Source organism: Octopus sinensis, linkage group LG2 (assembly GCF_006345805.1).
Source record: "Octopus sinensis linkage group LG2, ASM634580v1, whole genome shotgun sequence".
In the NCBI taxonomy this organism is placed as follows: Eukaryota; Metazoa; Mollusca; class Cephalopoda; order Octopoda; family Octopodidae; genus Octopus; species Octopus sinensis.
The window spans coordinates 126,284,583-126,297,571 of NC_042998.1; the positions used below are offsets into that span (position 1 = coordinate 126,284,583).

At 34.6% G+C, this 12,989-nt stretch overlaps 1 protein-coding gene across 3 annotated transcripts in view; it reads right to left on the bottom strand.

Moving 5' to 3' along the window:
• LOC115229201 (coiled-coil domain-containing protein 149) overlaps window positions 1-12,989 on the bottom strand; it is a 49,631-nt gene that overhangs the window by 27,654 nt on the left and 8,988 nt on the right. For all 3 annotated transcript variants that reach the window (XM_036499214.1, XM_029799598.2, XM_036499220.1), the window contains exons 3-9: window positions 11,710-11,769; window positions 9,856-9,960; window positions 8,332-8,454; window positions 7,108-7,280; window positions 1,549-1,621; window positions 1,246-1,330; window positions 435-573 (exon numbers count right to left, since the gene is read on the bottom strand). In XM_036499214.1, the coding sequence (XP_036355107.1) occupies window positions 435-573; window positions 1,246-1,330; window positions 1,549-1,621; window positions 7,108-7,280; window positions 8,332-8,454; window positions 9,856-9,960; window positions 11,710-11,769 (758 nt within the window). The remainder of the gene's footprint in view (window positions 1-434; window positions 574-1,245; window positions 1,331-1,548; window positions 1,622-7,107; window positions 7,281-8,331; window positions 8,455-9,855; window positions 9,961-11,709; window positions 11,770-12,989) is intronic.

The following is a 12,989-nucleotide window of genomic DNA, read 5'->3' on the forward strand; positions in this document are numbered from 1 at the left end:
TGGGATCTGATAAGAGGTTAAATATTCTCAGGTTCTTATTACTGGTACTTATTAGTGATAACCAGGTGAATCGAGACAATCATCCTCAACAACATGTCTGGTTTTCCATATTAGTGTGGGTTGGATGGTTTTTCTGAGGCAGTGTTTTATGGACAGATACCTTTCCTGTCACTAACTCTTTTAGTTACCTCTTACAAAACATAGGGTGACTATGTACCTATTCTAAAACCATGATATACATGGTAAGTAAATATGCAGAATAAAAATGTTCTGTCTATAAACAAAACAAAACATTATTAACATGTTTAAATCTTTGGCCTATGATTAGGTAGCTCAATATATTATACACTGGGTCATCTTTTGGAGGTTGAATTAGTTGCAGTATCAAAGAATGAAGTCTATTGAAGAAGAGGAAAATGTAAACTAAATCTTACTTGTTTGTTTTCCGCTGATGAGATAAAGCTAGATTTTTGTCATTGATAGTTTCTAAGAGAGCAACGGCTAAGCCCCGAAGATCTGCCATTGCCTGGACACTTGGAACTGTATATTTCTTATCTTCAATCAAATGGTGGACTATGTAGAAAGACAAATTCATGGTCAAATTTCTTTTTACATGAAATTAGCAATTTCTTAGACATGGCATGAAATATCACATTTATTAGAAAGTAATAAAAACACGGCACAAAATTTGAGTTGTGAAAAAACACTGATTTTTGGTGTATATTGTGTGTGGGAGATGTGCCCAAATATAGGCAAGAAAGAGAAAGTTAAACAGATTAAACCATGTTAAATATTATGGATATTAATTTGGTATTAAAAAAATAAAATAAAATAAACTGAAAGGACTTGAATCCAGGTTCTTGATAGGCAATTGCATTTCCAATTATGCTACAGTGTACTTGTGTAGTTTCTCACTCTCTAAAATTAAAACTGTTATCTAATTGTACTATTCAGTCTATTCTCACTTGCTTCTGAGATATTTTGTTAGACACTTGATACAAACAGTATAGCCTAATTCTAGTAATGTTTAACAGTGCTAAATGACTGACAAATTATGTGAAAACACACACACACAATGGATAAACATTTCTAGCATGCAAAAATAGCAATTTAAAAGATGAATAGAAGAAATTTAACTATCTTATTTTGAAGATATAAGAGAGTTTTCATCAAATTTGAAATGCAAAAAAGTATTAACTCATTAAAATAATGAGGTAACAAGAAAGATTTTATTTTCATACCAACCTTGCTTCTGGCTAATGACCAAGCTGTCATTTCGATTTTGACCAAACTTTAAACCTCCTTTACTTTTCTTTCTTTCTAGAATATTCTGAAAATATATATTAAAAAAAAACACCATGTAGATTAATTAGTGTCAGTTAAATATTGTACCACATTAACAGATATGTACAGTCAGAGAATACAAAAGACTTTGCAGTAATATATTTTAAAGAGGCAACAATGTGGACATCATGATAACATCAGAGCTGAAAATGGTAGAAAATAAATGGATAAAATAAAAAGATAAATAAACAGATGAATTAATACCTTATACTTGGAAGCGGTTGCCATTGCCATTGTTTTTTCCTCCTCCATTTGTTTGAGTCTTTCTTGTAAATACCTACAACATACAACAGATAAATGAAATTCCATGTCATTAGAACTCCCTGTAAGCACTTCTAATGCAATTATTCAACTATATAATTTAGATATGTGTAAAGAGCTAGTAGAGTAAAAATCAATGTAAGCACTTATATTAAATCAAAATTATTTTTCAGAGTATTAACTTTATCCTTAGAATGTATATTTGTAATTATTACACCTTCACAACATTTTGATTATCAGATATCTTATCCCTGGATGTTTACATTATCCAAGGTAGGATTTGAACTAGAGCTGAACTGGATTAAAATTCATCCTTGAATTGCAAATGCTTCCAGGAATAAATAATTCATTAGAGATGAAAATTGATTGAAGTATAGTAAAGATTTAACAACTGCAAATATATGTGCTGAGGATAAGGTTAAGAATCATCATTAACGTTTAACGTCCGCTTTCCATGGGTTGGACGGTTTGACTGAGGACTGGCAAGCCAGAAGGCTGCAGCAGGTTCCAATCTGATCTGGCAAGGTTTCTAAAGCTGGATGCCCTTCCTAATGCCAATCACTCCGAGAGGGTAGTGGATGCTTTTTACATAGGTAGGTAGGAAGGTGGATATATTGCATATGTATAGTATTTAATATTGTCTATCTAAAAGTATTATACATGGGGCCAGTACAAGCTATGTACAAAGATGTAGTATGTAAAGTGACAATTTCAGTGACAATTTCAGCATGAAAGTAGGAGTTCATCAAGGCTCAGTCCTTGGTTTTTTATTCATCATAATCCTACACAATAAATTTTAAAGCTGGCTATCTATGAGAATTCCTATATGCTGATAATTTAGTTCTCATAGCTGAATCTATAAAGGAATTAGAGTGGTAATTCCAGACATAGAAGCTAAACCTACAATTGAGAGGCCTCAAGGTAAACTTAGTAAAGACAAAGATTTTAGTATGAAAGAAAGATAGGATTCAGGTACTTTCAAAGACATGGCCTTGCTTGATTAAAAAAAAAAGAGGAGTAGGTATTAACTCCATAAACTGTACTCAATGTAAGCTATGGACATATAAGAATTGTAATGGAATTGTAGGCAGACTAACAGAGAAAGTAAGCTTCATATGAGACAAATGCACTGGAGCAATGTATACTATGAACACACTAGAACTAGATTCTCTTACATACCTAGATGGCTCACCAAAAGTAGTTGATAGCATTTGTTACTAGATTTAATTAGATCTGGCTGTCATTTCTAATGAGTTAAGCAAATGCAAAGAGGCTCACTTGATGCAAACAATTAGTTTGTACCACAATCAGTTTGAGTTAATAAGAAAAGTTATATTTTTGTGAGTCAATTACAAAGAGAAGATCTAGACTAAGAACAAACCTCTCAATTTTGCAGTTTTTGATTTGGAGAAAATCTTTAATGTAGTCTTGTGTGTATTAAAGAAACTAATACAGATGAACAACTTGTGAGAGCCATGTATGTCAGGTAACAATCAGCAGTGAATTCAATGACAAATTAAGTATACAGAGAGGTGTTCACCAGGGTCCTATCCTCAGTTTTACTTCTATGTATTACAGTTCTGAAGTATACAATACAAGAGTTCATGACTAGTTATCCTTAGGGTCTTTTATATACTCATGATAGGTCCATAGCAGAACCTATTTAAAACATAGAAGCATGATTTTGAGTACAAAGACCTAAAAATTACAACGGTAAATATTAAACAGTTAGGTAGTAATAGAAACTTAGTAACAGACTTTCCAAGTTATAGTTTCATGTTATAATTTGGAAAGTCTTGGTGAAGTATAGAGGTAGGAAGTTGGTAGAAATTTGAGTACACAGTGCAAGTAATGAGCACACAAAATATGCAGTGGGATCTCTGGTAAAGTGACTGAAAACCAGGATTTCAAAAGTACTGTTCCTTCTAAGTTGTGCTTGAGATCATGCATACATATCTTGCAATCATTACATAAAAGATTAGTTACTTGAAATAGTGAAGAAATTCATAATTATATTTATTATATATGTATTAAATATTAGATGCAGGTGTGGCTTCCAGCCACATGGTTCCTGGTTCACTTTCTCTGAGTAGTACCTTGGGTAAGTGTCTTCTACTATAACCTCAGGTTGACCAAAGTCTTGTGAGTAGATTTGGTAGACAGAAACTGAAAGAAGTTAGTTGTAGTGTGTGTGTGTGTGTGTGTGTGTGTGTGTGTGTGTGTGTGTGTGTGTGTGTGTGTGCGTGTGCGCGTGTGTGTGTGCGTGCGTGTGTGTATTCATGCATGTATGTATGTATATATGAATGTATGTATGCATGTGTGAGTGCATGTATGTTACTGACTCCTTGTCTTGACATTGCATGATAGTTGCAAACAAGTGCTGTCATACCAGTGTGTCATTCATTTCCAATATCCAGTAAAAACATGTCTGATTACAGGGAAATATCATCTTACTCAGAAACAGGTGAAGGTTGGCAACAGGAAGGGCATCCAACCAGAGAATATTCACCTCAATAAATTCCGTTTGACCCATGCAAATATGTACGTTAAAACAATGGTGATTATATATGTATTTAGTGTACTCTTACTTTTGCTTTAAAAAAAAGAAAAAAACCCTGCAGAATATAGAATTTGTTTTGCACAATGGCTTCTGAAAACTAATGGGAACATTGTTCACATATAACAGGATTAATTAGAATAGTATGAAGTAGAGGCACCTATAGAATAGAGTCCAAGCACTATGCATATGACTTTTTAGGTGCAAATTCCTTTCTATTTATGCTGCTTGCTCAATCAGTTAAGGTTGTGAAGCCGGTGCTATATCCAACCACTGATACACCAATGTAATCAGTAATTACTAAATGTGCAAAGGAAAAGCACAATTTTAATGTGTTGTTTGTTAGCCTATTTTGTAGGTAACCATACATAGCCTATCCTATATAAATGTTTTTAGTTATGATTCTGAATTTCATGCCACAATAATCTCTAAAGAAATTTGAAATTTAAAATTAGACTTGAAGTAATGAATAAAAATTAGCAATGAATTTGATTGCATGCATGAGTGAGAGAGAAAGCGAGGGGAAGGAGGGAATGTGTGTGTGGGAGGGGGAGGGGGCTATGTGTGCGTGTGCAGCCAGGCATTATCTTCAGATTTCCATTTATAAGTGGCTGCGTCTACCACATTTGGCCTTATACACAAACGTTTGTAGATGATCACTTTAAATGTTTTGGTACTAGTTAGTATATATTTTATACAATTTTATACATACAGATTATATGAAACTAATTATTATTCATTTTGCTGTTTAAGTATTTGTTTATCAATAAATTATCATAACTGATCATTCAGAATATATACAAGATGTTAAGAAGAGAGTTCATGAACAGATGTTTTCTTTCTTAATGCTATTTACTAGTATGATTATCAATAAATCAACAGCTTTCCATATTTCATTTACGACAGCTAGATTTGATGGAGCTACTATATTATTAGTATTCATTTTGTGATTTATTTATGAATTACTTTAACTAATCAATCAGATTACATGCAAAATAGTTAGAAGAGAGACCACAAGAGCTTTTAAGTGATATGAACAATCACCAGAGTCCATGTCAGAATATAGTCTCTTGATAATTCACCCAATGCCTCAGCAACAGTTTCATTTTAAGACTACCTCCTTAAGATTCTTTCTACCTGCTTCATCTCTTTCTCCCTCTTTCAGTATAGATATATCCCTTTTTTTTCTCATAACACTCTCCTCATAACACTCTCTTTCTCTCCCTGTCTCTCTCACATGTCCCATTTTCCCACTTGCTGAGGTCTATTTGTGAAACAATACCTGTTCATTGTAGCATCCTATTTGCCAAACACGTCTAGTTAGCAGTATATCTCTATTGCTATTTTGCTCTTCTTATATCTCACTGTCTCCTTCACTCCATATTTCTATCTCTTTACCAGTTTCTACACTGTTTGCATGCACTGTGAACAACTTTGGCAGTATCTAACTCTGAATGAAAGTCTCCACAGATGAGGACCACACATCATCTAGAAAAGCAATAGCTAAATGAAAATGGACAGGGAGTAGAGAGACACTTTAGTCCTGATAGACAACTTCTTTAGTACTTGTAGCATAATAAAATGTCGAGTGATTGCTAACAAGAAGAGCATTCAGCCAATAAAGCCACATCAAAATTATGACAGTCACAAATATAATGAAAAGCACTGATTGTCCAACATAGGACTAAGCTACCATGTCAGTGATGTGCATAGAAGAGGCCAGATGGAGCCATTAGACTTGTGCGAGAATCCCACAGCCATTAAACAATCACATGAACTCCTTCACTGATGCAGAAAATAGACACTCAGCTACAACCCATGCCATCATGAGAAATTCTCCTTTTCCTGTCAGGTACAAAACATCAGGGCTGCCACCATTAACACTGATGTAAAGATGTTGGATCAAAGGAAAATTATATGCAATGATTAACTTTCACTTCAAAACACAAAAGAGCCAACTCTATTTCCATTATGTGGGTGGGAAGAATCATTAGTCAGTGGCATGATTGACATTCTAACTTTCCAAAGAAAATCTTTATCCAGCATGTACCAAAAAATTAACAACTGGTTCTTATTTTAGAAAAGGTGCTAACAACCAGCCCCTTATAAAAAAAAAAACAATGAAAAAAGGTCCAGCTCACCAGTGTGTATACAAATACTCATCAACATAAATTTAATATTTAATTTCCAGGCTTGGGTCTGCAGTATAACCCAAGAAACCCTACATCTTGATTCTACATCATCTTATCTGTGAAATCTAATGTGTGCATGCATTTTTTCAGGTGAGATGACAAAGGGCTGAAATACCTAGTTGATGCCAGGCTGTACTCAAGAAGACCCGTACTCTACAGCAGAAGTGTTAAGACCAACCCTTCTGATAGTGTAAAGCACTCATGACAGTGCCAAGTAAAAGCACCTGTGTGGTGCTACGGTAAAGCACACATGTGGCAACATGTAAAAGCGCCTGTGTGGTGTTACATAAAAGTGTGTGTTATGTGGCATGTAAAAGCACCTGTGTAGAGTCACGTAAAAGTGCTTGTGCAGTGTCATGTAAAAGTGCCCACACAGTGCTACATAAAAGCACCCATGTGGTGCCATGTAAAAGTGTGTGTGGTGTCATAAAAAAAGTGCCCGTGTAATGCCACATACAAGCGCCCATATGGAACCATGTAAAAGCACCTGTGCAGTGTCTTGCAAAAGCATCCAGCAAGATCTGTAAAGTGGTTGGCATTAGGAAGAGCATCTAGTCATAGAAACCATGCCAAATCAAACTAGAGACTGGTGCAGCCCCCCCAGCTTGCCAGCATGGACAACAGACGTTCAATAATGATGATGAATTGATATAATTATATACATATATATCCAAATTTGATAATATAATAAATAAATAAATAAAAAAAAACAATGCATTCCAAGAACCAATAAACTGTTTTAGAGGAACATACCGATTCTCCATGACCATGGCATCGATATCAAGAATTCGTCTCTCATCTCCTTTCAGTATATAGTTCAGCTCCTGGTTTAAGCGTTCATACTTCGTTTTGTAAGCATCTCTTTCAGTCTCTTGTTCTTCTTTCTCATCCAGTACATGTTGCAGGTCTCGCTCCAGCTGTAGATACTAATTAAACAATTTAAAAATTAAAGAATCATATAAAGTAAAGTGATACAATAGAAAGAAAGAAATTGAAGATAAATCGACTATAACTGATTGATTCTTTCTGAATTACAGGAGTTATTTAAGCTGGTTCTGAATAACTGATTCTGTACCATTTAGTGGATGTGAGAGAGAACAACCTCCTTGGTAACAGAATGATAGTCTGTGATAGGTAGTTCTTCTTGTAAATTGAACTCAGCATTGCAAGCCAACAACACATTTATTAATCCCTCTGTGCTGTTATTACTTCCTTATGACTACTTAGATATTATTACTGATGACTGCTTGTATCTCTGGACAAGGAACTTTATTCTGTGTGTCATAGTTTACCTGATCAACCACACAAACATCTACACAGTCATAGACAATTAGTTGTCACAAATAGATACATTTCTACATATATGGAGACTGAATTCATATCTTTTCCTTGACTATTTAAAAATATTTTCCATATTAATGTAGCTGATAATGAATTTGAATCATTTTATTTTGTTCAAAGAATACAATACAACAATTGGTAATAATGTTTAGACTCATGACAATTAGAGCAAGTGTTCAAGACTGTAACCTCATTAACCATTGTGCTTCAGACACTATTTTCAACTGATTCAATGTAAACAGCTAGTCTTTACACAATGATTATGTGAAAGTCATTTCTGTCAAGGTTGTTTCTTCAGTCAGATGCAGCTCTTAATTGATTTTAGAAATGAACTGCTGAATTTTTAATGTAATCTACATGAGCCATAATGCTTGTAAGCTTGAAGTGATCAGAGTAAAAGGACAAATCTAAATATTGATGAAATATTTAATCTGGTGCTTTACCAGTTCTGCTTATCTCATGCTCCTAAAAATCAATATTTTTACTATAACTACTTACAATTCCTGGCAGAGATCGAACCTGTGTAGTTTTTATGCTGTTTCTCATGTTTGTTATACACAAACAACTATTAACATCAAATGTTATTACCATCATTTTCATTCTCGGAAACAGTTCTACAAAAGATTAACAACCAACCTTTTCCTTTTGAGATTCCAGTTGCCGTACAAGGTCTTCTCTCTCATAGGCTGGAAAATGCCGAGTGTTGATACCCTCATCTGTGGTACCAACTCGCTGCCGTGCAATCTGTTCTCGCAACAGCTATTTGAAGACAAATATCAGGTAACAATATTACTAATGGCAATTTTTTGTCACAATAAGTAATCAATCAGGAAAAAAAGTTATACATTGCTGTTTTCAATTCTTAGTGAAGTTACAAACTGTTTAAAGCATGTATGACAGAGTGTAAATGTCTTGAGAGAAAAGTTGGGCATAAAAGGCATTAGATGTGGTGTGTAAGAGAAATGACTGCATTGGTATGGTCATGTGATGCATATAGATGTGGACAGCTGTGTGAAGAAGTGCCAATCTCTACCAGGGGAAGGAAGTTGTGGAAGAGGGAGATCCAGGAAGACATAGGACGAGGTGGTGAAGTATGATCTTCAAACACTGCCTCATGGAGGCAATGACTAGCAACCAAGACCTTTGGCGATATGCTGTGTCTGTGAAGACCTGTGAAGCCAAGTGAAATCATAATTGTGGCCGTTGTCTGTGTCATGTAACTGGCACCCATGCTGGTGGCACATAAAACAGACCTTTCGAGCATTGAGCCTCACGGAGGCAATTTGGCCAATGCTGGTGTCATGTAACTAACACTTGTGCCAGTGGCACATAAACACACCTTCTGAGGTGCTGGGTCGCATGGAGGCAATGACAACTAACTGAAACCTTTGGCAATATGCTGTGCTTGAGAAGGTAGACCTATTAAGTCAAGTGAAATCATAGTTGGGGCAGATATTGGTGTCAAACCAGTGGTACATAAAAGCACCCATTACAATCTCGGAGTGGTAAGTGTTAGGAAGGGCATCCAGACATAGATGCCATGTCAAATCAGACTGGAGTTTGGTGCAGCCCCATCAGCTTACCAGTTCCAGTCAAACTGTCCAATCCATGCCAGCATGGACAATAGATGCTAAATGATGATCATATATATATATCAAGAAAACCCATCCTGTACTCAAGAAGACCACAGTAGAATGTTAAGGTCACTCCTCCTGGTGAAGAGGATTTGCCTGTAAGAGCTATGTGCTGGTGCCACATTAAAAGCAGCCCACAAACACTGAAATGTAGTTTGTGTTAGGAAGGGCATCCAGCCATTGAAACTAAGTTAAATCAGATTAAAATTTGGTGCAGCTCTCCAGTTAGCCAAACTAACAACCCATGCTAGCATGAAAAACAGACATTTGATGATGATGATGATGTATATGTATCTATGTATGCATGTGTCACATAACTGAGATAATTGTGTCAGATAATTGAGTTAGAAGTGCATAATACGTTTAAGAAAGTTCTCTCACAACTTGAGATTCATACGAAGTTAAACCCAACATTGATTACTTTTATGACCAATAAATTTTTTAACTTTGTTTACACTGAGATAGTGTCCCAATAATTTCCCAAAAAGTTTTTAAAAATGAATATAAAAAAAAGCTGAAAAAATACCTTGATATCTCCCTGAGCATCAGAAAGTTTCTGTTTCATATCATCCACTTCAAATTGTAATGATTTGCTATGATCCCGAGAATCAGAGAGCAACTTGTGAATATTCTAGAAGTAGAAAAAAATGCTAAATTAAAATATCAATAGAGCCATAAAGAAACCTGGAAGCATTCACAACTGACGTTCATCAACTGTATACTTTCCCTTTTCCCACACATTATTTATTCATTTATTAATCTGAAATTTTAGCAGTACTCATAAATTGTAGCTGTAAGCAAAAAGGTTACAATATATAAGAATAACAGTTTATATTAAAATATGTTTATAATGCCTTAGTTTCTCAAAATTAGACTCATTTAAGTACCAAATTAGATTTAATATCATTTAAATTTGATGACTAGACAAGAACCAGTGGGGGTTTTTTGCAACATTAACCGGCTGAATTTTTTTTATTTCTTCAGGGAAGCATATTCTCAAGAGGAAGTACATGCAGCAATAATGAATATTCAAATCAAAGTAAATATGGAATTTAATAATGGCCATTCCAAATTCATTTCTTTCTTGATAGTATGGTTGAGAAAATAGTGGTTGGCACAGCTTATTTTACAACTGAATTTAGTAAACCATTTTAGTTGAAGAATGGACAAAAATTTCTTTGAAAACAATTCAAACTTTGTACAAGTCCATACCTCATAGAATTCACACTGTAATTACTGTCAAAGGTGGTCCTGCCCCATATTAAAATAAATTTGTTTGAAATTTTAAGGTGTTTCCATTATTTTGTCCAACCCCTCTATGTGAGTGTAACTATTTATATATGCATGCACACATACACACACACACGTCTTTTATCTTCCACTTGTTTCAGTCATTAGACTATGGCCATGCTGGGGCACCACCTTGAAGAATTTTTCATTGAATGAATCAATCCCAGTGTCTGATATTTATTTTATCGTTCTCTTTTGCCAAACCACTAAGTTACAGGGATGTAAACAGACCAACACCAGCTGTCAAGTGGTGGTGGGGAACAAACACAGAGACACACACACATATATACGAGAAGCTTCTTTCAGTTTCTATCTACCAGATCCACTCACAAGGCTTTGATCAGCCTGGGGCTATAGTAGAAGACACTTGCCCAAGGTGCTACACAGTAGGACTGAACTTGGAACCATGTAGTTGGGAAGTAAGCTTCTTACCACACAGTCACATCTGTGCCTATCCATATTAGTTAAAGTTAAATTACTTTTATTTTATTTCTTCATAGTGTAATATACTTCTTAGCACTTTATAATATACAATACTATCAAGAAATAAAACAGAATTAATTATAAAAGCATATATATTTTTTAAATAGCTATCATGACTCTTTCACATAGTAACTCTGTATGTGTGTATATGTTGAATATATTTGTATACATGCATACAATAAAGTGTTTACCTAGAAAAATTGCTTGCTGCACTCCTGCAAGTTGCAATCAAATTTCCAATTCTTATCAACCATACCATTTCTCTCCTTAAAACACTAATTATGCCACAAGTTACACATAGCACTTCATTATGAGGACCCTACTCCATTTGTATAATGCTAATCTCTTTCACAAAATTATTTCATCTTTCTGAACATGATATATCCCATCACGGCAGACTATAGGCTAAGATAAAAACAACAAAAAGAAACACAAATAATAATCTTGAAAATCACAGATCTGCAATCTATCAACCATGATAGAGCATTAAGAGTATTATTCAGACAGTAAAAATGAAACCAGCAACTTAGTTATGTTCACTCTGATATGCCACCTGTACTGTCACTCAACATTTAGCATAAATAAGTATACATTCTAATTTACTAACCTGTCCTTCTGCTCTACAGTCAGGCCTATCTCCACTGTAGAAAGAGGTGCCACCAAAACCCTGAAATAATAGATATATGCTCATAATATTTCTCACACAACAACAATGAATAACATTGTATATGTACCTGTCTAATTGACTGAGATCATATTTGTGTGTGTGTATATATATATATATATATATATATATATAGAGAGAGAGAGAGAGAGAGAGAGAGATAGAGAGAGAGATAGATAGAATTTACAAAAAAACAAAAGATGAAGATGGGTGTGTAAACAACAAACAGATGTATTAGTTTAATGTTCGGGAAGTGAGAAAGTCTTTTATGTTTTGAACCTAAGCTCTTCAACAGAAAGGAACACAGAAGTAACCGTAAACAGGGAGAGAAAATAAAAAAGGTTTAGTGACTGTGGGTGTAGATGAATGCAAAGGAATGTAGAAGGATGTGTTGGCATATATGCAGTCACAGAATGGAAGTATTTGTGTCTGTGTAGATATTTGCATCTATGAAGATGTGCAAAAGTTTGTGATTATGAGTGAATGTTTGATATATAAAACAAATCTGCATTAAAATTGTAATGTTTTAGGTGGATTTATACAGATTTGTGAGGAAAATGGTGCAAACATTAATGGCAAAAATATGAAAAGAAAAATTTCACATGGCATACTGTTTCTCCTGCCCTTTCCAAAAAACAAAAACAAAAAAAACTGTTTTCTCTTCCTGATTGCTCTAAACTTTCTCTTGACTAATTCTAAGTAATTTTCTGGACTGTTGTGGTAGCAGTATCCTTGAAGCCAAAAGCAAAAGCTTTGCTTTCCATTTCAAATCCCACTTTACTTTTAACACAAATCTCTTCCCATTCCTCTGCTGCTTCAGTCCAACAAATCATCCATCTTTATAAAATTGCCAAATTCACATGTCTAGGTGGTGTTATCTTGACCTCTTACTCAAAAATAAGCTCATATTCTTACATGAAGGTTAAAATCAAATAACCATATACCCTTCAGCTAAAAGAAATAGACCATCTGGTCTTCCAAACTTACATCTGAAACAGTACTGCTAGGTTAGAAAAAAAAATAGAAACCAAGATTTTTATACTGATTAGAACATCCTTTGATAAACGTGGTATGCAAACCTCTTGATCAAACTCCTTTTTTCATAGGTTATACTCAGAACTATTCACCAGTATTCAAAGCTGTATCAATGGCTGAACAATATTTCGTTATATCAGAGGTACTCACTCAATCTTCTGCCCCATAAATATTTGTATCTCCAAGGA